The 26285-nt window shown below is 46.1% G+C and overlaps 1 protein-coding gene across 2 annotated transcripts in view; it reads left to right on the plus strand.

The window, feature by feature from the left end:
* Positions 1 to 650: 650 nt before the first annotated feature.
* Positions 651 to 26285, plus strand: part of LOC135399757 (runt-related transcription factor 1-like) — a 75373-nt gene continuing 49738 nt past the window's right edge. For both annotated transcript variants that reach the window (XM_064631487.1, XM_064631488.1), the window contains exon 1: positions 651 to 1035. In XM_064631487.1, the coding sequence (XP_064487557.1) occupies positions 684 to 1035 (352 nt within the window). In that variant the 5' untranslated portion in view covers positions 651 to 683. The remainder of the gene's footprint in view (positions 1036 to 26285) is intronic.

A 26285-nucleotide genomic window follows, 5' to 3' on the forward strand; every position in this document is an offset into this window, starting at 1 on the left:
ATCTGGGAGCGTGCTATGCAGTGAAGTATGTAGGACTTGGGACACTATCTTTCAAGTACTTCGTCTTCCGATAGCAACACTTTTGTTTTGTTTTCGCACGAGCCGAAGGTAAGCCCCGCGATCGACCCGCTTGTTTATCGTCAAATAAAGTCCGCCGCCAAATGACAAACGGCGGGAGCAAACAAGCAAGCAGTCCAGTCGACGAAGGCGCTCTGTTATCTAACGAGAAACTCGAGCAGCGACTGCCGCTCCTCCTCCCAAAAAAGACCCGCCAACCAGCACGAAGCCGGCGGGCTGCCAGCGGTTTTCACGCCGACTCCGTACAGCGAGCCAAGCAGCGGCCAACCTCCCTTCCGTCTCCGCCGGGAAAAGGAGCGCAACAGGCGGCGCTGCTTCTGGGAGCCACCGCTAGCCTACTGCGGCGCACCGAGCGGAGAGAGGAGGCACCCCGCGACGCCTCACGCAGGAGAGGGAAGCCACCGCCTCAAACGGTGGTCGGGAGAGGAGTCCCGCGTGCGGTCGACTCAGCAGCACAAAGAGAGGGCAAGAACGGCAAGGCTGAAGAGAGAGTGAGAAAACTGAGCTGAGCCACACGCGAGGGTGCAGGGGAGGGTGGGAGCGCGTGCGGTTCTGTGGGAGACTCTGGCAAACCTCAGGCGGCCGCCGTGCGGGCTGCGTGCTTAATGCATCTCCCGGTTGACAGAGAGAAGCTCAAGCCCAGGAGGATGAGCGAAATGATGCTGCCAGGGGAACGAGCCCTGGCGCAAGTTCTATCCGAGCACCCAGGCGAGCTCATGCGCACGGGATGCCCGAACATGGTGTGCTCCGTGTTGCCCACCCACTGGCGATCCAACAAGACACTTCCCGTTGCCTTCAAGGTGGTCACCCTTAGTGATGTGTGCGACGGGACGTTAGTGACACTACGAGCCGGCAACGACGAGAACTACTGCGCCGAGCTTCGCAACGCATCCGCCGTGGTCAAGAATCAGGTGGCCAAGTTTAACGATCTTCGCTTCGTTGGTCGGAGTGGAAGAGGTAAGTTGTCGCCAAGCTCTTCTGATTTGAGGGTTCTCTCGATGTGGTTGTCGGGCACGAGGAATGTCAAGCATCTGTCCTTCACGCATGGGGGGATCATGTGTTGGTTGCAACTGAATATTGAGGTACCATTTGTGATTTAAAGTTCTGAAGCCTACATTCTGATCTCCAGTGTGCGTATGATATTCAAGCACTGAGGAGTCACGTTATTGTAAGTTAAAGTTGTCTGGAACGACTAAAAGTATTCAGAGAGGTAACAACGCGTTAGTGTCGGGGATACATTAGCCAATTGCCGTACGGGTCAGGAATGTATTCAGACATAGAAAACTGCACGGTCAGCCACAACTGTGTCAGAAGTTGTGCGATGGCTCGTAGTTATGCATGATGGTCAGAGGTTTAAGCTCATTTATAATGTGCCACTTTCAAGTTTATCGAAATAAACAGGAGGATCGCCAGCTCCTTGCTATATAGTAAGCATGGGACACTACCCGTATCTTGCTCCATGTCTGGATGTAGCTTCGAGAAATCACATCGCCTGTGCGACTCTAGTGTATCTGGTTTGTTTCGACGAATTTTCTGCGCAGCATAACCCTCCTCCCCTCACGCACACAGCATATAGATAGATTAATTTATTATTATTTGTACACATGACGTACACCTAACCACATATGTATATATATAATGTGTTGACGGCTGCTCTGTTGGCGCTCTTCTGTAGCGGCCTGTTTTCCCAACTTGCTACATTCTCTCGGGGCTGTCTAAGTTTCAATGCAACTCAGCGTCATCAGCACAATGACACTTGAGATTTGACTCGTCCTACCTAGGTTTTGCACGGAGCGGTTAGGGTGCGCCACAATTATACCTATGCTATGTAGTACGCAGCTGAAAACGTACGTGCGAATCAGCCAGTATTACATGCGTAAAGGCGACAAGGAAAATATAATTCAAATAACGTACCATAAAAGTACTAAACGGGCGTTCTTTGGGTATGGCACTATGAGCATCGGCACTTTCTAATTACCATGGCACGTAGGTACTGCTCGCGACACGGTTGTCTGAAATCGCCTGTCAGTAGTTCTGCAGCCCATATTGCAGCGCTTGCGTCTTTTTCCTTTTCTGTTTCTGTTTCTTTTTTGTCTTCTTTTTCTTTCTCCTTTTCTTTCTTTTTTCTACAAGGAATAGCAAGTCGACTTCTGTCTTGCTGACCTTTCCTTTCTGCTTGCCTTTTTTTCTTTTTCGTAATACACATATCCCCCCCCCCCATATTTCCTTGATTGCCCTCGAAAATGCTGTTCCAATATTGTATTTAAAGGCGGACCATACGTTGCACGTGTTTCTTACACGAAATTAATTATCTTCTAACACCTCGAGATTTGAGATGGGATAAACCACCGGAGTGCTGATTTAGACAATCATTTCGCAAGCAGTACATTAGTATAGACATACTGCATGGTTTTCACGCAAGAGCTTCGGTACACTAGAGTTGAGTAACAATAATTGAATGATGAATGATCGGTACGCTAGAAGTACAGATAATTCACATGCAGGAAGCAATATCTGGCGTATTTTACTGAGTGGCAGGCTAATCGCATTCTTTACGCTCCTGAACGTTTAATCCCGCCCTGGCTTCGCGCTTCACAAAATCTGGTGAACGCGACAGAAAGTAACTATCCTGAGGCTGAAGCAGATGAACTCAACACGAGCCTGAATGCGGTCCCTCGGCAAGCCGGCGGTGAACCGTGCCAGCGTAGCGCAGTTGTTAGCGCAGTCAAGAGGTCAATAGTTGAATTCCCGCCACTGCCCTGCGTTTTTTTTTTTCGGCGGCAGCTATATTTCAATCTTTCGACAAAATCTGTTTTACGGCACCTACGCATCAGTGCACAGTACACGGAAGAAATATTTCCAGCATGAGATTCAGAGATTTTATCATACTTTCACGCTTTTCTTCCGGATGTAACAGATGGTATGTGGCAGAACAGACTCTTTTTTTTTATGGCGGTGTTCTTTTATTTTTCTCCCCATTTAACCGCACGCGGTATGTGTGTGCAGTTGTGACGTAAAGGTACGAGCTGCGTGACAGGTGCTGGATCGCCTCACGTGGCGCTGTACAAGTAAGCCTAATTGCGGTTGCATAATGTGCGGAAGACGCAATTATCGTGCGTGTAGCCAGAACCGCCACTCTATGCGGATGGTTCAAAGGTTCTCAAAACAATGCGTAGAAAGATCTCAAGGCAAGAAAGTGACAGCAGGAGGTAGCACAGAGACATGGCGAGGCGCCCTGAGATTACACCCGGTGACTCTTTCATGAAAAATACCGCAAATATATTTAGTTTCGTGATGTACACTGTTTTTATATTACAAGTTTTTGATGTTTCATGTCGGTATACTTTTTTTTTTCTTGCTCCCTCTACACTCCATAAAATCACATATTCGCCGCATAGCTCGCTTCATGCCAGCCATCGTTCAGAACAGAGTTCTCTCTTACGATTGCCGAAGTCTTAAAATTTGCAGTTTAAAGCACTCTCAAGAGTTCCTGGAAGTTTCCTGTTTAAATTAAAAAAGTAAAAAGAAAGTGAAACCCAAAGAAAGCACCAATATGAAGCTTGTTCCCATCTTTAACTCCATCACTTTAACTCTTTCATCTGTTTGTATTCTCTATGATTAAGCGTCCTGCGGGGTAGCCAGTTCGATGTTTTTTTTTCTTTATCACATTTTTTTCTTTATCACATCACCATCCTCAGTCTTAAAACAAAACTTCACCACATAGCACGGTTAAGGCCAACCATTGCACAGAATTATACCGTTATCACTCCTCATTTGTAAAAAGCACGACTCGTACGCCTCTTTTGTGACAATTAACATAACTGCATAGGCGCCACAAAAAGGCGCACACCTCCCTTTTTAACCAATCACCGGGCAGAACGATATCATTTGGGATGGTGGTTGGTTAGAAGCGTGCTATGCGGTGAAGTTCTATTTTAAGAGAACGGCAAGCCGCTTTTTCGTCACCACCACCACCTCTATTTTAAGAGTGAATGGATCGTACAATGAGAAGTAAAGTATTCCATCTATGTTTGAACTTTTCAGTGTTCGAAAACTCTAAGATGAACCAATGACTTGCAAGTCGGTTTGCAATGGCAGGATGAACACCACACTCTTAGAAATAAACTTCACCGCATCGCACGCTCCTAGCCAACCATCATCCCGAATGCTATCGTTATCTGCCCTGACTTGTTGAAAATGGGAGGCGTACGCCATTTTTGTGACACTTATGCTGTTCATAATTGTCACAAAGAAGGCGTACGCCTCCCGTTTTCATATCATTCGAGATTATGGTTGGCTTGGAGCGTGCTATGCGATGAAGTTCATTTTTAAGAGTGTCTGTAGAATACGCTTCAGTAACATATACAGAGCATAAATGCCGATATACACGGACAAAGATGATTTCGCGCTCTTTATAGAAATTGTGGTTGAACATAAGGTTGTCTTGTGCTGAACAGGATTTTTTTTTTTAATACTTGGTGAAAACTATCTTCAGGTTGATGTTCGACATGTCTTCCTCGCCTTGTGCCGTTTCCTGTTCTATGATGCATAACAGCACGACGTTTACCTTGCTCTTTTAAAAATAAAAATAAGACGGTCGAGAACATCTGTTTAATATGCAAAACAAGACTTTCGTGCAGCCTAAACGAAAGTCTTGTTTTGGATATTAAACTCACGTTCTCAACCGTCTTATTTCAATTTTTATTTTGAATCATACCTCGGTAACTCGGCATTGATATTCATACCTTGCTCTTTTACGGAGATAAATCAGCAGGGATAAGCCTAACGAAGAGCGAGATACGGATGAACAATTTTACTGTTTCGAAACACCGAATAACGCTCCCATCCACGACAGATAACGTCGCTGTATTCGCTTGGTACGAAGGCGCCCCACTCCGACTAACAAAGCGCAATCGTAAAAAGCGTAACGATAAACCAGATGGCTAGCGAGACGGGATACCCGTGAAGACTATATAGCATTGCGTGCGTTCTCCTTGAGCTGCTCTTCCGAGAACCTGCACGCGCAATCTTTTTAACGTAATATGTAAAGCGCCACCAACATATTTTTTTTCCTAATTCATAATTAGGGTTATTGCTGCGTGTAAGCACAATCCCTTCTTTTCTGAGCTTTGAGTTTAGAAAAACCGAACGATGACGTATGATGTTCAACTGCTGCAGCGGTACTCTGTCTCTGTACACGTCAGAGATTAGATGAAGCCATATTATCCAAGTCGTGAATGTTCATGTATATGGGTGGTAGTGTTACGCACACATCAATAGCGGGATAACCCTCTACAAGACGCAGCTAGAGAAAAAGCAGAACTGTCTTCATGTAACCGCCGTACTTCTATTTTTTCGATGGCACACAGGCCCATTGTTCTGCTTTCCATACATGCGAGTGCATAAAGTGCATAGTCCGTACATGTTGTATGTCTATACATGTCCGTACTCTTGTATATCTATCTGTGCACAGTACTTTGCAAGTGGAAAAAGTCGACCTGATGGTTCATTCAGTGACTTCTAGTGCGTGCTACGTGTAAAATGTGTAACCTCTAAAGAAACCTTCTGCCATGCATATCAGTCACTCTGAAAGGCGTCTCTGCGATCTGCGTCTGTCGTTTACCCGGTATTCGCACGAACGATGTCTCTATGGAATATTCTAGTGGAAGAAAAAGTGTAAGAACTGATCACGGTGCAGAACCTCCGTCACGTATTATGTTGAGCATTCGCACGGTGCCGTAATATTGGCTGCGTATACTTAGCAGACGACACCGTCCGCGTCTTGTGCTGTCGTCTGCTACCGAATATCTTGGGGCTGCGCCACGGGATATTCTCCACGGGTTTCTACATTTTTGGTTGGAGTATTTTGGGGAATGTGGCTCATGTGAATACACGGTTACTCCCCTGTTCTTACCTGCGATAACGCTGCGACTGTTGTTGTTCACACCACGTTCACACCAGAGCGCGAGAAAATTTTCGCTATATAATCAGCCTCATTTCTCATAGCTGCATTTGCGATGCATATGCAATGTTTACTCCTACGATACAACCCCTTTGGTGTCGATATATCCACTTTCCTGCTTCCGTGTGTTGTGTCTCGGTTGTCACGATTCCCGGGTGACCTTTAATGATTTGCTCACGTCACGGAAGCATCGGAGAGCACACGTTCCGTAATACGTGACCGAAAAGTAATAAATGACTTTATCATACGTGACCTTGTCATTTGCTAGCCATATAGTTGGCACTGCGCATAGCTTGCAGCCTGAAAAGGAATTGCAATGTACCAATTAGTTTTCTATTGCGGCTGCCTCGCTACCTAATCATGCGGACTGCCAACCGGCTATTAGCATGGCGATATAGATGGAGGAAGCCGCTCTAACAATATCTGGATATGAAATAAGGAGCTTATTTAACAGGAGCGTGTTTTTTCTTTCTTTTGTACGCATGCTTTCTCATAACCTCCAAAGATGATTATCACTTCATATCGACCTGAGAGGGAGGGCAATAATCACCGTGCGAGTGGGCAGTCATTGTAAAAGGAGGTCACAAAGGATTGTTTGTTAGCGTTATGTAAGCGTGCGCCTTTACTTTATTAGTTGAAAATTGACAGTTGCGACTTATGAAGCGTGTTGCTTAAGACTTCCGGTGCGTACGTAATATCACACCGATAAAGGAACAGTTAAAAGACAACAGCTCCACCTATGAGCCATACGTCGAACAGCATACCACGAACAATATACCTGAATACCTTCGACTGGTTACGACTGGTAAGCAATGAAGTAGTAAGCAGAAAGTGAAGTAGTAGTAATCATTTGAACTAAATACTTTTCAGTAGACGCTTGTGCAATCCGGCTTTGACCAAATGTTGCGCAGACAACCTCGGACTTATCACGGGTTTATCAAGCGAGTCACAAATTCTAACATCCAGAACACGATGCGCGAAGAATTGTGGGGCGCGAAATGTTGGTTTTACTAAACTTCAGTGCACAAAACCCGCGAGAGCCTCACAAGTTTCACACTTCATTACTACGCACACGCTAGTATACGCGGCGAAGACAAAACTTCACACATGTACAGGACTGTTCGCACTGTCGAGTCAGTGAATAATTTAGCTTCACGAATAATGGGAATTGATCGGCCGGGCAATCCACTATTCATTGCGTTATTCTCTGAAAAAAAAAAGAAATAAAGAAAAACGCGAGGGAGAAAGACAACAGACCGAAACTTTTTAGTCTGCATATAATTCAATGAAAATCCCTTTTCGTGTGTGTTTGGTTCTTTCTCTCCCTTTATTACCGATCGCATTATCGTACGGTTATTATATTCATTATCCACCCGTAGGGGACCGGAAATGGTGCACGGTTGCCCGCCGATGGCTTCACGCAAAAGCCAAAAGCATCGATCGATTTTCACTGGGGGGAAAGAAACGATAGAAAAGGGTAACCTTTCACAAAAAGAAGCTGGGGAGGGAGGGTGTAGTAGCGGCAGTGTGAAAAGAGCACAATTACAGACTCAACGTGTCGCTCTCTAGCAATAAGTAATGCTTAATGTGAATTGATTGCTTCGCAGCCGCGCGGGCGTTGCGTGCGCCCTCTCCAACTAAATATTTTATTTAAAAAAAAAAAAGCTCGGTCCTTCAACGTCGCGCGCTCAGTTACGGTTTCACTTTTGAGCTGGGCTTCTCTCACTCTCTTTTTTTACCCCGGTTGCCTTCTTCTACGTATTTCGGTGGGCTCATTGGGAGGCTGGGTCGCAGTTGGTTTTACAACCTAAAAACACAACTTGACCGCATAACACCTCCGATTGTTGCAAAAGGGAGGGGGCGATGGGGGGGGGAGTACGACACTTTTTTTAACGTTTGACGCGTACGTGAAGTGGTAGAAAAATGGCGTACGACTAGGGTTGCCTTTCGTTTTTCTGATTTGTTGAGAATGACAGGCGTAAACATTTTACTGACACTCCGCATTCATTTTGATGGCTACATAATAGAAGACGCACCGCGTTCTTCGTAACTCAGAGTTGCTAACAGTACCATTCGGTGCGATGATTGTCGTGTCGCGTGGTGAAGTTCTGGTTTTAGAGTGTTGAAATATTTTGTACACTTTTAAAAATGAGGGGGGGGGGTAATGGCAGGATAGGCTTGCCGGTGTTGGCCACACAGAAGTGGGCGTCGTCACGACTATAGCAAAAAAAAAAAAAGAACACAAAACAGAAAGAAAGGACGCACGGATGGAGGATAGAGGAGGATGAAGGATGGGGATGCGGTGAGGGTGCACGAGTTCCTCGGGGAGAGCAAAGTATTGGATGCACTCTAAAAACTGAGCTTCACCGCATAGCACGCTCTGCGCCAACCATTGCCACGAATAATAGGGTTATCGCTTCTGATTCGAGGAGAGAGCGAGGCGTACGCCTTTTTGTGTCATTTTGTATATACAATACTTGACACAAAAAGGCGTACGCCTCCCTCTCTCTTCGTAACAGAAGCGATAACCCTATCATTCGTGGCAATGGTTGGCGCAGAGCGTGCTACGCGGTGAAGTTCAGTTTTTAGAGTGTGGGTCGTTGAGCAAGGCCTGCCTTGTGCAGAAAGAGAATGAGGTTTCTTGCTTTGGCGGAACGTTCGGCAGAAGAACCAGCGTGGTAAAGGATGTCCGCTAGCGCACCCGAGGTGGAGCGATGGAGATGGGCTTCGCGCGCAGAATGGTATGGTCGGCTCGGCTCGGCTCTTAAAAGTGAACTTCACCGCATAGCACGCTCCTAGCCAACCATAATCTCGAGTGATATCATTATCTGCCGTGATTTGTTGAAAACGGGAGGCGTACGTCTCTTTAGTGACAATTATGAACAGCATAAGTGTCTCAAAAAAGGCGTACGTCTCCCGTTCTCTACTAATCAAGGCAGATAACGATATCATTCGAGATGATGGCTGGCTAGGAGCGTGCTATGCGGTGAAGTTCATTTTTAAGAGTGTATAGGTACCTTAATGAAGAGGAAGTGTTCGACGCGCCACATGATGTCACTCGCTTAGATCGCTGTTACATCATCATCACCATTAGCTTATATTGTTGCAGCTTTGACGAAACGTTATTTGCTGAGGTGGGTATTTATGAGGGAAAAAGTAGTGAATTTGCAGCACCAACTATAGGCTTCCATTTGCTCAGCCTGATCAGGAACTGGACGATGATGAAGAATATCCAGAACGCGTGTTCATAGTATTTAGTTATTTATTATTTGAAAACCCAGGCCACACGGGTCATTACATGTGTTGGAACACTCACTAACACGAAAGAAAAAAGAGAAACAATATGTATACAACAACGTCAATGTGACAAACAAACGGCAGGTCAACGCAAAACAAACATTGTAATTACTTATTCAGAGAACAGATGAGAAAATAATTGATTGCAAAATGGTAGCTTGTAGGGTATACCGGGTGTTTCAGTTAAATCCCCGGGCTAAATAATTCGCGAACAGGTGCACCAATCGACGAACTTTCTTTTTTACAAGTATCTGTCCGATACCACCTACAAGCTGCGCACAGTGTGAATGAGTGGGAGGCGCTCATTATTTAAATAAAAATTCAAATGAGTTTCGTAAAAAAACATAACTTCTAAAGCAGGGCGCTATCGGCATTAGAATGGGTACTACCCCTTTTGGGACCTTCAGTGGACACCTTTTTGAGAAAAATCTGCCACCGAAGCGGGTCATTCGTTGCAGTAATTAATTGGTTTCTGTTTATATATTTTTGTCGCGGCTGGTCGCAGTGAAGCGCAAAAGGACGCTCTTCCATTCCCTTATCCACCATAAATAAATTATGTCCTTACACCAATGAATTACAGCAATGAATTACGTCCTTTTGCGCTTCACCGCGACCAGCCCCGACAAAATTTGTAAACCGAAACCAATTAATTACAGCAACAAATGACCCGCTTCGGTGGCAGATTTTTCTCTAAAAGGTGTCCACTGAAGGTCCCAAAAGGGGTAGTACCCATTTTAATGTCGACAGCGCCCTGCTTTAGAAGTTATGTTTTTTACGAAACTCATTTGAATTTTTATTTAAATAATGAGTGCCTGCCACTCATTCACACTGTGCGCAGCTTGTAGGTGGTATCGGACAGATACTTATAACAAAGAACGTTCGTCGATTGGTGCATCCGTTTGCGAATTATTTAGCCCGGGGATTTAACTGAAACACCCGGTATATATTTCCTATTATTCCACGAGGCTACTAGTAGCCTCGTGGAATAATAGGAGCGTCTCGCTATCAGGATAAATTTCACGCTTTATGATGATAAGAGCTCCGATAAATTGCGAAAGCAAAAAGGGTTTTCTGTAGGCAGTACCCGAAACGTTGCTTAAAGGTACCAACAAAACAGCAAACAGACAGTTTATATTCGCAGCGTAGTTTAACAGCTTGTCGCTTGTAAAGCCAGGGAACAAGTTATGCGTGTGACATAGCATCCTGATATATTTAATACAGCGAGTAAAACTGCGCTAAAACTGCTCGGGGCGACGACTCATGGGAAATAGTTGCCAGTTCGTCAAGCAACACTGATCTATGTTCCCGAGAATCCATGGCTCTGAAGGCTCCTGATGGCTACGTAGCCGACTTTTTTTCCCCTTTATACCCAGTGTTACGCGCACGCAATGTGTATGGTTTTGCCGCCGCACTTGACGGAATATGCGCAGTTCCTCGACACAGTGTTGCCCACAATTCTCAATTTCACTCTTCTAAAAATAATAATAAAAAACACTACGAGTACAATCGGGACAAAAATTGTGACGAAAGAATACTGAGGGCTCAAGCTATCCAATAGAGCATTTTCTCACCTTTAAACATCTCACCCGAGCGGAAAGATACTATTTAACGGGCATTGACCAGAACCTTTGACGGGCGTCGCGGTATAAAACGGCGAAATCCCATTCCTTTTGTGGTTCAACCAAGACCGAAAGAATCCACTCTGTTGAACCCACAAAGGAGTATTCGTACATTATGTTATGCCTCGGTTCTTTTTCCCTTCCTTCCCTGTCTCCCCCACTCGAACAATTGTAGTTCGTGACGAAGTCTCACAATTACGGGAGTGCTTCGGCTGTGCCGCTGATACAGTTCTTGCTTCGCTTTATTTTAGGTTGGATGTGACGAGGAATTAAGCACAATCCCTCATGTAGAGAAGCTTCTTTGACAAGATTATGTCGTTTAGGGAATCGTAGGGGAATGTGAAAAAAAGATTCTGGGATCGAATCTTTTTTCCCCGGAGGGAGCTTTAGGTCGGTTCGTTGACGCAAATTCCTCGTCCTGTGCATTTTCTGGTTGGTTGTGAAGCAAACCATGACCGCTTTTCTCTTTGTGTGTGTGTGTGTGTGCGCGCGCTGTTCAATGATGTCTTCACGGTAGGAAACGGGCATGAACTAAAATATAAGCATGGAAATATAGAAACATTAAAGCTTCAACAAAAACAAAAGTCAGCTGTAATGGTAATGACCTTCTTTTCGCGAGCTATATTTGTAATGCAATCTCGCAAACAATTTAACTGGAAAAAATTAATTTGAAGAAATGAATGAGCTTTGGCGGTCGCAGTAATTAAGTAGTGCAGAAAATAAATAGCTATCGAAGATTGCAACTTTTTTCTACCATGTATATGGTACCTGCGGGTGTAGGAAAAATCGTCCACGGAGAAATCGTCCCCGGAAAAAACGTCCCCCGGAGAAAATGTCCCCCGAAGAAATCGTCCCCGCAAGAAAAGTATCAAGAAAAGTAGTTTTCGTCAAACGGCGCTGTGGGTAGCCCCCCTCAACCGCATGGTGAACTGTCAAAAACAAGTCTAAACTAACCTAACCTCTGAAAACTAACCTAGGACCCGGTTCTAACCTAGGTTCCCACCGGGGACGATTTCTCCGGGGATGGTTTTTCCGGGGAACATTTTCTCCGGGGACGATTTTTCCGGATCCCGGTACCTGCCTCTCCACGTTGCATAAGGTCACTCTCAACGATCGCCATGACCCTGCAGTCGTGTCCCGCCTCGTGCTTGAGTTGGCGAGTAAAAGCTACATTGGACTTGCGTCTGTAGAGAAGGGAGGCAAAGTAACGTCGTGCAAAGTAGTAAACTACTGAATCCGCGAGACCCCTATCCGTGATGTCCCAGCGCCAAAATGTCGCCAACGGTACTGAGGGGACGTGAAACAGGGAAGACGCAAGGGCGAACAAAAAAAATCTCGTGTGAATAAGGCTATAACCCCAATAGCCTCATCCTGGATAAGACGTTACACTGCATGCGCTGCGGATTGAACTGCGGTACGTGACGTTACACTTGGCTCGGTAGGGCGCAGCCGCGTAAAGACTTGCCCAAGCGCCGACGCAATGAGCAGCGCTCTTTGAGGAAAGCACCACAGGCACTTTTGCAGTGCTTATTACCAGAACGTGGCCAATTTTGAAGATGTATCGTGTACAGATTTCTGTGTGCGGTACAACCCGGAATGGAGTGCTCTAATTAGTTGGTACTCTCAAGCATGACCTCAAAGGGGTTTCTGCCGCATGTGTACGACCTTCCTATACCTTTATCGAAATCTCTATCTGCTAGGAATATGGTGTTTAACTGACCAGCAAGGTTGACTCCTTAGGAAGACAGGGCAAACGCAAGTGGGAATGTGGCAGAGAAATTGGACGTGTAATGAAATATATTCTTCGTGTCGTGATTCCTGGAAACTACCGGCCTGATCGACTCTCTCTAAAACCCCGTCAGCGTCGTCAGCATCATCCTCATCACCATCCTCTCATTTTTCCTCAATAGCAATGGGGTAGCATTCTGCTCAATGAGCGAAAGTCATCCCCATATCATCGTCATCATGTATTTCTCTCTCTCTCTCTTCGTGTCGCCGTTTATTATCCGTAGTGTTACACTAAGCGGATGTAATCATGCGACATCTCTTCGGTTTATGAATACGGTTACGTACGCACTTGTGAACGAAATTCTGATGTACACTCTTACTCTTCCTGAGGCTCCTTACGTATACAGTGTAGATTCATATGGATGCACACAAAGGACGTCCCACAAACAAAAGCTTTCGGAGTTCGTGAACGCCATGCACCAAATGAGGAAATACAAGGGAAACAATACACAGAAAGGATGGTCCGCAAAATGCAGGACTTGCGATACAGTGCATTCCTGGCTTGTCAGTTGTCTGCTCAGAGGCGCAAAATGGCTAAAGACGAAAGGCCATGCCCATGGCCTCAAGGCAATGTCCGAGAGCCTCGATGGCCTGACACTGCAACGATGAGTCGAAGTCGCACTTTCAAACTCTGAAGATTTTCGGGAAATTTACCTATTGACAAAAGCAAACAGGACCGATGCCATTCGTGGTCACCATGGTGGAAGTTTGGACGTGCTCCTTCAAGGACCAGCGTCTTCAGGGCTACACATTTTGAAAATCTTTATGTGTCATGATGACAGTTGAGAGGCACGCCTGCACGCGCGTACAGACAGACAGACCACACAGAGATCCTCAAACAGTGATGGTTACTTATTTGGCCACTCGACTTATATCACGAATAATTGTCGAAGGGGGGGGGGGAGGAAGATGAAGGATGGATTACTAATTACTGTTCAGTGGCAATTTGGAAGTGTTCCTGTAGCAATCTGCGAAGACTTGAAGGTTCCTACGCTGCAAGTACAGTTATGTCTTGAAAACAGGGCTTCGAGCCTTGGCATTCCTTGAGGAAAACAACGGGTTTCGAGGAAGCAGACATCTTTTGAACATTGGCTACATGCTCCCGAATGCCATGGGTGTTCCATTTTGGGTGTTCCATGGGGCTCCCCGAACGCAAAAAGGTTATGAAAGATAGTTGGTCTTCAAGGGAGTTCGATGGCTTCGCAGTGATATCTCTTACTTTCATGCTTAAAGTATATTTTACTGCAGGTCATATCGCTAACCGTATATACGTGAGTATCCACTCTCGGCCCTCTCTCACACAACATCACTCTATACCCTGTGTACTGCGGATGAATGAAGAGGGGGAGTTAGTGTGAATGCCACCGGTTCTGTCAATATTCTCGAAGCGCACTTATGCACACAGAACGACGCCCTGCCAATTCTGCCATTGGCAACCCTGCGTTCATTCAGGCGGGCAGTAGAGCCTCCTCGTCAGTAGGTGCAGTTTAATTAAATTAATCGTGAGTCTCTTTCAACGGGGCGAGGAGGTAAAAGAGCTTTTCGGAGGCACCCCACAACGAGAGGAAAGCCGCTGCAAAACGCACTGTGGAGCTTCAGAGGCTGTGCTAAGCATTGTGTTGTACGACGTCAATTTCGCTCACATCACAACAACAACAACAACAACAACAGAAAGAACGGCCAGATGCATGACGATGGAATGCGCATTACGTTGCAAGTTTCCCGATTTGTTCCGAAATGTTACGAATGCTAACTGACGTTTCCGTTCTGTGTTGTCGTGCGTGACATCGGTGACACAGGAGATGTTATAGAAGTAACAACTGCAGACTTTACGCATTTTTTAAGTTCGCAAATAACAGAGGTAGGGACCCAAACAGCACAACATCTTGGCCAAAACTGGTCCAATATTGACAATAGAGGGCCAATATTGGCCCAATCTTGGTTCAATATTGGACCAATATTGGGCCACTGTTGTGCTGCTTCGGTCCCTTACTTCTGTCATCTGCGAACATAAAAATACGTTAGGAGGGGATATACATTTATTAGAAGGAAAGGAAGGAAATACGTATGGTCTACTAGTTGTTACCTCTATTAAACCTGCTTTTTCCTACTGCACTGAGCAACGGCTCTAAAAACACGATTATGACGTAAAAAAATATATGCGAATCGAGTTGACGCACGAAACAACGATAACTCTCACAATATAGTGCGACGAACGCGATCCTATAGTGGCTGATTATAGGCACGTGGCCAAGAACGCATCCTCTCACCAAGTATCATACATCAGAGAAAAGAAAAAAAGAGAACGTCGCGTCTCACCAGTGCCCCCTAACGGGCACATTTTCCCTAAGAAGGGGAAGAGAAATGAAAGGAAGGGGCATCCGAAATACTCTGCAGCACTCTGAGCACTATATGGCCACAGACGCTGCTACGCATTGATCAATCCCAGCATATATACATCTATCGGTGGACGCCACAGAAGCAGCAGCAGCAGCAGCAAAAGAAAGGCATCTTTCCCAAAATCTAAAGAGCAGAAGAGCGTGCACAAAGAACATAACGGAAGCCGAAAGAAGAAAGCCAAGGGCCGGTCGCTTCGTTCGTCGGCAAAAGTCTGCTGGAGCACATCAAGGGAATCTCCTTCTTCCCTGGGCCCGCAGTTCATTTCTCTTTTGGCCCGGTGTGGCGTAGTTAGAGGCGTAGCCGCTGCGGCTGGCCCCGAAACCATTACGAACCCCGAGCCCTTCGTTAGAAGGCTGCTGCTCGAAGAGATGCCGGGTAGAAGGGAAAGAGCAAGATGAGTGGTTCATTAAAGTGGGAAAGAACGATACGCGCGCAACGGGAGCCCATTCTCTCTGTGCGCGAGTGCCGCCATGTTTGGCGGTGGGTTAGTGTACGATATGACGCTCGCGATTTAGATTTGTCAGAGCTCTATGTTGTGCGTTGGGGGGGCCTGTTATTCGTCTATTAGTACTAGTTTAATGCGTTAAGTGGCTGTGAGATCACCAGGTAAGCGCATAAAGATGTTCGGTAAGGATTGCTTGTGTTCTTGCAGGTCTTTGTGGGGGGTTTCTAGTTCTCTTGTCCTATATGGCACACACCTTTGTGTTTTTGTTCGTTTCATGTTAGCGCCGCGAAGCAACTGTGGCTATAAGCGGCGTACAGACGTGGACAGATGGAGAGAGGACAGCAGGAAGGAGGGGAGACAGGGGGGTTAGTTTGCGTCCTGGGCAGACTTCAGGGGCAACTGAGCCTATATTCGTCTGGATAGCCTGCAGGAAAACCCAGGGAAAACCCCAGACAGCACAGCCGGTGCGAGGATTCCAACCCGCGTCACCTCACAGTCTCGGCGTGGAAAGCGGTCATGCTAGCCACTATGCCCACGGGAGCTGGTCCTTCGTGGTGTATCTTTCACGCCATGCACGAGGGTGTGCTGTAAAACACCCTTCGAAATGGTGTATTCCGCAAAAACCATTATTCCAGAGGGCATATTGTGCAGAAAACACCGTTTCAGGATGCCGTATTTAATTTAAGACACAGTTTCAGATTAGTGTTTTACGAACACGTTTTTTAAGCAAGATGGGGTGTTGTCAATAATAACAGCGATGGAGGTTAAACAAAAAACGCGAAGTGATATCACTACTTGAGAGAGTCATTATAGTTTAAAAATAGACGTCAGAAACCGTGCAGAGAATAACGCGACCTCATAGCCATAGTTTACGTGCCACTGAATTATCCATTGGTGTGTCGCGAAGCAAAGTGAGCATAATGTGTAACCATACTTTGAGGCTTCGTTCACACAATGGTTTCAACCTATAAGGTGGCGCAATAACTCAGGTAGACACGGAGTAATTTCGTTGCAAGGGAGCGGAAACAGGCGACAGCTTGTGGCCGCAGGCTTGTAATACGGAGAACAATGCTGCTCTGCACTGAATAGGTTTCAAGTAGGAAGGAGGAATTTGAAAGGGAACCGTGGTCTCTGCGGTGGCCGCAGTTACCAAAGCATTCAGCCGGTTTCCATATAACGGTGGGCCGGGGGATAAGCCAATGCAGGCAGTATTAAAGGGGCGCAACAGTGCAAAAACTTATCCTGGCGGAATGAAATGTGCCATTACCTTGACGTCAATACAAAAGAAACGGCATTCATCGGTTGGGTAAAACAAGAGGGATGACAATGCGGGGCTGGCTCTCATGGGTCTTCGCGAAAGATATCTGTCCAGTTACCGCGGGAGATTGTTTGAGGAGACCAATCAGAGGCCTCTCCGCACTGTCGTGCTTCGTGAGAAGGAAAGGGAGAGGGAAAGCTGATATTGCTGTTCGTTTCGCCGACGGATCACGAACAACGCAACCGATGAATTCCCTACCTTCTGTGTTGGTGTTGAGGTAAACGGCATCTTTCATCCCGCAAGGAGAAATTTTTGCGCTTTTGGTAAGCCCCTTTATCCGTGTATTCACACGAGAAACATCCTCACCGGAAGATTGTAGTGGAAGAAAAAGGAAAAACTGCACAAGGAGCCGAAGTTCCACCCCGTGTTATGTTGAGTATTCACACGGCGCCGGAATATAAGAAGTGGCGTACTGCGCACTTAGCAGACGACACTTAGCAGAAGACACCGCCAACGTGTTTTCCTGTCGTCTGTTAAGGAATATCTAGTGGCTATGTCGCAAGCGGTCGCAAGATATTCCCCACGGTTAGCACTGCACTTGAAGACACGGCGTTGATCGCTCGCATTCACGTGACTGCAGAAAGCTATGACGTTTTTCGCATCTTCCGCTCGAGTATTCTGGGGAATGTCATTCGTGTGAATACGAGATACACGGTAAGACCAATACGGAAGCTTATGTCAGGCGCTGGCCTCATGGTTGAGCCGTGGGTCGGCGCATCTTTCTCTCCATTGCGTCCTCCTTTCCACTTTCTTCGACAAGGAGCGGGACAGTGTGCAGCTCTCGGCGGCGCTTCAAGATCCCGTAGACATTCCCAATATGTGTGTGTGTACGTGCGTTGAATGTTGCTCGCACATTTTGCATTGCGCTCCTCCGCTTAGAAGTCTTCCGGGGATGTGGCGATGGCTGGTCTGCATTGATTAACAAACAAACAAACAAACAGAAGACCAAATATCGAACGTTTTCCAGCGTGTCAGTATTGAAGACGCTATTGCCTTCATTGAGAAACGTGCTGGCTACTAATCATTGCGCGAGAACGTCGTGTAAATGGCAGTTCCCTTGAAACTCTAGAAGCAAACAGACGTACCTTTTGTGAGAGCAAACCAACATGAGAGCGACGCGACAGCAAGTGGGGGAAGCCGCAGGGAGCATCGTTCGATAGCCAGCAGGGCTTGGCTAATGGGTGACACCTGTCTGTTGTCAGCCGTACGGGGAGAGGGTTGCCTCTTTCTGTACACGCGTGTTGGGCAAACGGGATCGACTTCGGTCATCTCAGTCACTTCTCCATCCAACGTTGTTTGACTCCGTGAGAGCTTGTCGTTTGTACTGGGGTAGTGAGCTGAAAATGGCTTTCGGCCGGGATGTCTCCGACAAAGAGGGAGCTGAGAGACACAAGGGCCTCTGCGGCTGTAGCAAGTGTGTATCCCTGTCGTGTTGGGTTTCATCCGATGAAAGCTGTTTCGTGCTGTCCGCACGATTCTGTGTCCTGATTTGTTCAAAACAGGGGGAGGCGCATATCTGGGACAAATTATGCATGTCCCAGATAGGCGCCTCTCATTTACAACAAATCAGGACAAATAATGATGTCATTCGGAATGATGGTTGGCTAGGAGCGTGTTCTGCAGTGAAGTTCTGTTTTACAAGGGTAGAATGCGTACAATTTAAAACATAACTAAACATAACTTAAACAGAGCACTTTAAAACATAACCTAAGAAACTTAAAAGAGAGCTTCATCACATAACACGCTGCACACTCTTAAAAATGAACTTCACCGCATAGCACGCTCCTAGCCAACCCTCATCTCGAATGATATTGTTATCTGCCCTGATTTGTTGAGAACGGGAGGTGTACGCCTTTTTTGTGACACTTATGCTGTTCATAATTGTCACAGCAAATGCGTACGCCTCCCGATTTCAACAAATCAGGGCGTACAACGATATCATTCGAGGTTATGGTTGGCTATGAGCGTGCTATGCGGTGAAGTTCATTTCTAAGAGTGCAGAGTAGCCGTTGCAGGGAATGATATCATCATCACTGTCGTGATTTGTAGAAAGTGCAGGGTGTACGCCTTTTTATGACAACTAACATAACTGCATAGGGGGTCACAAAAAGGTGTACGCCTCCCGTTTCCAACAAGTCGGGAGAGAGAACGATGTGATTCGGAGTAGTGGTTGGCAGAGCGTGCTATGCGGTGAACTTTACGTCTTTAGACCGCAACACCTGCAGACGACAAGGTAACTATTATCCGTATCACCGAGCATCGAAGAACCATGTAGACCACCTTTTATCGATTCTCTTAATCTTGAACACTTCTTTAATTCTGCGAAAAACTTGTATGCCACATCTTGCAAGAAAAAACAAAGAGAGAGAGAGAGAGAGAGAGAGAGAGTGAGAGAGAAAGAAAGAAAAAAGACCCCAGCAAACGTCGCCGTCGCATCCATTAGATAATTACTATGTACACTGAATTAGAATTCAGCGGGACGCATAGTTCAAGGCGGCAGAAAGTAAGACGAGAGCAAAATTCAAAAATAAAGAAAATACGACAGGGAACAACAAGGTCCGAAGGCGCGAGAGAACGAAAATATGGATATGGGTGGGTTTTCTAAAGGCGGGCCTATGCAGTCTCGAAACATTTCTTTCTCCTCGGGATACTGTGTTATTACACGCGAAACGGAGTAGGGGGAAAATTGCCCTCCTCGCTCTTTCTTCCTTTCTTTCTTCCTCTTTTCTTTTTTTTTTTCTTCTCGGAGTACGTTTAAGATCGACCTGGCGTTAGAGAGGGAGGACCTGGCTGGTGGTTAGCTACCGGTGGGTTCTTTTTCGTTCTCCTGCCCGGAGTGAAGGCAGTCAAGGCCAATGTGTGGTTCACCCCTGCTCATCTAAGTGGGGAAGATCTCTGTTCCGATTGCGCGTTTCAGCTTAATAATAGGACTGGATTTATATCTGTGACGATATAGTGTTTCTTTTTTTCCTTCGTCTTTCTTCGGTGATGTTCCGGGAACGGTGACAATATACAGCGCTGTTTGGAGATTATTCGGAACATTGCGTTTTGCACGGCTTCGCTTGTCGTCATGTCGCCACGAGCACCACGCTCAACTGTTTCTGAATGGACGCGTTTCCTATTCAACTTACTACAGCCAATGACAATATTCTTTGACCTCATCATCTGCTCGTACGTTCTGTGTGGAAGCGTACTGGGGTAGCCAGTTCGACTTCGTACAGACGCTCACATCCCCATTTTTTTCTCTGTCACATCACCATCACCATCAATATTCTTTCTGCACGTGATGTGGAGCACAAATGTTGAGCACTTGCCCGCGTGACTGTTCAACACATTATCCAGAACAAGAAGAATAGCCCCAATCAGTCAATCAACCTATCAACCAATAAATAAATACTATACAATAAATATCTGTTCCTAGTACCGGCGGCCCTCGTCCTGAGATTCTCCCCTAAACATGTCCTCACCGATTCGCTGTAGTTGCGCAATGCAGAAGAGAGGGAAACCGGAGAGGTGCGCAGACACCTGACCCACTTGCATAGCTCGTGAGTAAAGTTCCGCGCTTTCGGTTTTTATTTTAGGACCGATTCGGAGTATTTTTTCGGTGGTTATATATTTTCATGAAATCGGCGTTTTTCGGAGACTTTTCTGACGTGTACATTGTTTTCCCTGCAGTTAACGGCAAACATAAATCGCAACTTAATTTCTAAACTGTGCGTCTCAGCGCAGCCTTAAAAAAGAAAGAAAGAAACAATACAAAGAAACAGAAGAAAAGAAAGAAAGAAGAAAGAAACAAGAAAGAATTTTGTGAGACATCACAAAAGGGACACACTATTGTTCCACAGCCAAGTGGTGGCACCTAAATCGTGAAAGCAATGCTCATCTGAGCTTATTGCAACGATTAATCCCCCTAATCTCTCGTCGGACATTCATTTGTATTCGGTGTTTTTCGGTTAAAACCAAATGATGAAGAAAACATTACTGGCGCATGTTTTTCGACGTTTTTCGGCTAAAACCGAGAACGTGGAACCCTACGAATCATAAGCAACGCAGCTTAAACAAAATATTTATTGCACAAGAATCGTTCAAAAAAGAAGAGTCAAAGTCCCCACGTCTTTGACAAATTTCCTCATCCACATAAGAACATATCGCACAAGTAAAAGGAATCGGCCTTTTCTGACGGCCTCTGTAATTACGACGCAGAACGCGTTCGAGCACTGCCCTTGTGCTGGCTATACCCGCCTCCAACAAGGCATGCTTGAGGCGCCCGCATGTTGTGGTCGCTGCGGCGGTTGTCTTCTTCCACCCATATTAGTATGCCAATGATTCGGGGAGTACACTCCGTGTGTCAGTATTGTGAGACGGCTCTGGGTGGATCCCCTCGCTAAGACGAACACGATTCTTTCGAGGCGTACACCTCGCCCTGCTCTGTAGACATTTTGCGGTGCTACTAGTACGGGTGTCGTCTTTGGTAGGAACTGCACGTACCGTTGGGTCCACTGCGCGGCGGTGTGGGTAGGCGAACTTTACAAACATCGTCAGGCAGTTAAGCGCGTATCGTATTAATTTATGAGACGCAATGAATAGTCAGGGCGGAACGTTCATGGGAGGTAGCTCTCCGCCTTGCTGGAGGAACAATTCAGCACGTGTAACTTGCGTACACTGAGGGAAAAGAAACGTAACTTTCCACTGGGGCACGACTGAGAAGGTACGTGGCAAAGTGGTATGGTAGTACAGATCTGGTGGTGGTGGTGTTCGAACTGGTTGCCGTAGTCGGCAGCGCTCTGGCGGACAACGTCACGACTATCGAAGGGGGTATTGTGCGTCCTGGGCCGACTTCACAGGGAGCTGTGCCGACATTTGTCTTAACCCCCCCGCAGTCTGAAGAAAACCCAGATAGCACAGTCGGACGCCCGTATTCGAATCCGTGTCTCCGCCTACACACAGAACGCACACGAAAAGGAGCAGCAGAGAAACTGACAAGGAAAGACGAAACAAGCTTCATGCGATATTGACAAGAAAAAAGAAACAAAAACAATAGGAAATCAAGTAGGGAAGTATGGGAACACTATATACAACAGATACCAAATTCAGAGGTTGAGTTTGAGTCTGAATGTAAAAAAAAGGGACGAAATTGACTTCGTCACCTGTCTAATTCTGCTACTCCCATAAAGAACCCCTAAATGAACGAACCCCACAGAAAGGAAAAAGAAAAAAAATATGAAAAGATGAAAAGATAAAAATATAAAAACATCACCCCTCCCGGTCACCGAACTGTACGTGCACACGAGTAGCTGCATCCCCTAAAAGTGAAATGAATTGCGAGAAAGTATAACAGGAACGAGGAACTCGACAAATTCAGTGGTGTTGCCACTTTGAAAAATTCAGAGACGCGACGGAAACACAACAGAAAGAAACACATTGTTTAAAAAAATTGAAGGAGAATAAACGTAGAAAATATTCCAGTTTTCGTGCAGCAAGTTAATCAGCTTTCGGTCACGCCAAATGAATGAATGAACATCACAACGCTATATATACCTCTCGGAGATGCCACCGTATTGGACGCGACGAACAAATCGCACCTGAGGCAAAGAGGGTAAGGAAACAGGACGCGGCGGTATCCCATCGATACCTTTCTCGTATGGATTATAAATGAGCAGCTTTCAGGGATGTCCTTCTTTTGTGGAAGGACGGCGCTGTTATTGTCGCTGGCCGGCTGTTCAGAAGGAAGCGCAACAATGATTAACGATCACAGTCACATGACGGGAAAGACAAGCCCTGCATTGCGTTTCTATTATGGAAGAAGCTCCGCTTTCGGTTTCCTGTACCTTTGTGTCCATCCACACTGCTGCCATCTGGTATGGGACGAAGAGATGCAGTGCGAGGAAGGTGAAGTCAAGAGGATGAACAACGAGATGCTCATAAGCAGACGAACGCCTGGTACAGAAACATGAATTTGACACAGACAGTTTTCAAGTAGATATGATGTAGTGACCCGAACAGGAAATGGAAGAGACAGTTCTATGTAGCCCCGGTTCTCTTCTAGAAAGTTCCCAATAATTATTTTATCCTCCACCTCCTCCCCTCTCCCCTACACTCTTAAAAATGAGTTTCACCACATAGTACGCCCCTAGCCAACCAACATTCCGAATGACAAAGTTCTCGTACCTGATTTGTTGAAAACGTGGGGCGGAGCCTATTTTGTGACACTTATGCTGTTCATAATTGTCACAAAAAAGACGTACGCCACCAGTTTTCAGCAAACCAGGGAAGGTAGCGATATCATTCGAGATTATGGTTGGCTAGGAGCGTGTTATGCGGTGAAGTTCATTTCCAAGAGTGTAGCTTGTTGCTCGCCCACAAACGTCACATTAGAACACCAGGAAAGCAGATGACATGTAGGTTCACTTATCTCTAGGTACGGGAACTTCTCTGAAGAACGTCTGAAAACAAATGGAAACATTCAAAGGTTACGTGTCGCAGACAGGTATTCATGAAACCTCGCAGGGCCATGCAGCCTCTATGAAAAAAAAACAGAGAGAGAAAAAAAGAACGACAGAAGAAAGCCCATATACACACTCTACTACCACTATTCCTGTGTCTCCACTGAACAGCGCTCGAACAAGTGCTTCCCGGTGTTTCCTACAGCTGTCCTACCATCGTAGCTGTTTCATTTCCCTTTTTATTTCCTGTTTCTTTTTCTTTGCGCCATGTATAGACCCACGACAGTTGGCGTCCGCCGTCCAGCTCACTTCTCCTAAAAAGTAAAGAAGAAAACAGGAGGAAGCATAGGCACGCATACATCTCTGCTTGTTGCTGCGACTGGGCGTGCATGTCTTTGCGCTCTGCAAATCGTCGCGGCCTCCCTCTGCTTACCGATGCACAGAAGGCGTTTTGTGCTGCGTTCTCGGTAGGGTTTTCTCCCGTGACAAGAAGCTAACACAAAGCAGGGGAAGAGGCAAGGAGTATAGGGACATCCTATGCGCACTAAAGCACCGTACGTCTACCGTTGTTGCGTTACTTATAGTGATGTTCTAAATTGTGCAAAAAATATCAGAATTATTATTACATTTTCCTTAGCAGAAGGGGGGCACCAGGTAACCAGGTCCCTGGTTTGGCAGAAGAAAAAGTAAACGGAACGGTTATTAACATTTCATATTCGCATCAGTAGCGTGCATGTCGCATATGTCAATGTCTCACCATTGCCGAGCAATCAAGGAGTCCACACAAGTCATATGTCGAACACCCAGCCGGCAGCCACGTGCTTGCTATTTCTCGCATTAGCAGCTCCGAGTGGACCACTTCCATCGTCTATGAGTTCTCATGTGTATATTATGGACCTTACATAGTTTGGCCGGGACCGAGTACCAATGCTTATTACGTCTATTGGCAGATGGGCTGAAAGCCAAACACAGTGTCTGACTATCTCAGTGCAATGCTAAATTTACTTTTCGCAATGGGAGTTACAAAAACAATTTGGTTGCTTTAACTTGCACTTTTTATTCTGCACTGTCATCCCTAATCCCTATAACCCCTAATTTATTCCATTATAAGTATTCGCATTTTATTCTACCGTATATGTACACGTAATATGAATGTCACCAGAAGCTTGCATGCTGCTGCGCACACAGCTCCGCATCAACCACCCGTCAAGCTGAGAACCCTTCTTTGAAACGAGCCCGCAGTCTGCATCTGACAGCCAGTCGCCATATTATACTATATATCTATATATAGATACACGTATAACCAGGAGGCAGCGTTTTCTGCCAGAAGCTATATACACGGTCGGCTAATTATCCCGGACCGGGGGGAGCGCGGTTATGACTCGACCTGCTATTTGCATACGGCTTCTGGCTTAGAGCCGAGGTGACCCGCAGTGGCTTGCCTGATGGCCCACGGGGTTCGCCGCACCCACTACTGATTGGGTCAGCTGAAAATCGATGCGAGTGAGCGCTTGACGCCCCGATGGAATGCGCGTCCGCGCAGTCGGAGATACGCTTCGCTACTCCGCATCACGTGCATGTATCCTTCATGGATGTTTGGTTTAACGCTAGGTTAGTCAAGGTGCCAGTTATATGTGTGATCATGTAAGAGGAAGGGGCAATACCTTGGCGTGTGAAAAGCATATATAGGTTAATTCTTTTTTTTTAATTTCCGCGTTAGCGCCGCGAAGCGACTGTGGCTATGAGCGGCATACGGATGTGGACAGATGGCGAGAGGACAGCAGGAACACTCTCAGAAATGAACTTCACCGCATTACACGCTCCTAGCCACACTCTTAAAAATGAACTTCACCACATAGCACGCTCCTAGCCAACCACCATCCCGAATGACAACGTTCTCGCCCCTGATTTGTTGAAAACGGGAGGAGGAGCCTATTTTGTGCCGTGCATAATGGCACAAAATAGGCTCCTCCTCCCGTTTTCAACAAATCAGGGGCGAGAACGTTGTCATTGGGGATGGTGGTTGGCTAGGAGCGTGCTATGTGGTGAAGTTCATTTCTAAAAGTGCAGCCATAATCTCTAATGATACCGTTATCTGCCCTAAACGGGAGGCGTACGCCTTCTTTTGTGACAATTATGAACAGCATAAGTGTCACAGAAAAGGCGTACTCCTCCCGTTTTCAACGAATCACGACAGATAACAATATCGTTCGAGATGACGGTTGGCTAGGGGCGTGCCACGCGGTGAAGTTCATTTTTAACAGTGAAGAAATGGGGATAGAGGGTATACGCCACCTGGGCCGACTTCAGGGGGAACTTTGGGTTAATTCAGCTGTGGCCTGGATGTTTCGAAATTTGGTTGCAATTTTATTCATTTAAACCGAGCAGCTATGCATTGTTGTTAAGCGTGAGATATTTATTAACTTGGAAGCGTGCAGAAGATTCCGAGTTACAAAAAGTAGCAGATTTTAGCGGTCGTCCAATACGATGAGATATTGAATGAAACGGAGAAGTTGAGGTAATTTTAGGGCCGCATTTTTGAAGCGCGCCGTTATCTAGATGCCAACAAGAAATTTGCGTTTCTCTTGGTTACAGGAGGTACGTCCTTTGTGATGTTGCGCAGCTCTTCGAACATAATCTATACGTCTCGTAGCGCATACGTAATTTTATGTAATACCGCGGGGAAAGAAATGTCTTTGGATGTGTCTTTCGGTGTCCTGTGTGACTCGGAAAAAACGTTGCTTAAAAAGCCGAGAATGTAGATCTACAACGACGCAATCTTTCGACAAGACATTAGACGACAATTAGAGATAAACGACATTAGAGATAATAAAACAACAAGAATAAAGCTGTTTCGCGCGTTGCGTAGGCACATTACGAAATGAATGGCTTTTATGCTCTTTTGATGCATTGACATTTCGTGAAATCCGATTTA

The sequence above is a fragment of the Ornithodoros turicata genome, chromosome 7 (assembly GCF_037126465.1).
Source record: "Ornithodoros turicata isolate Travis chromosome 7, ASM3712646v1, whole genome shotgun sequence".
Classification (NCBI taxonomy): Eukaryota; Metazoa; Arthropoda; class Arachnida; order Ixodida; family Argasidae; genus Ornithodoros; species Ornithodoros turicata.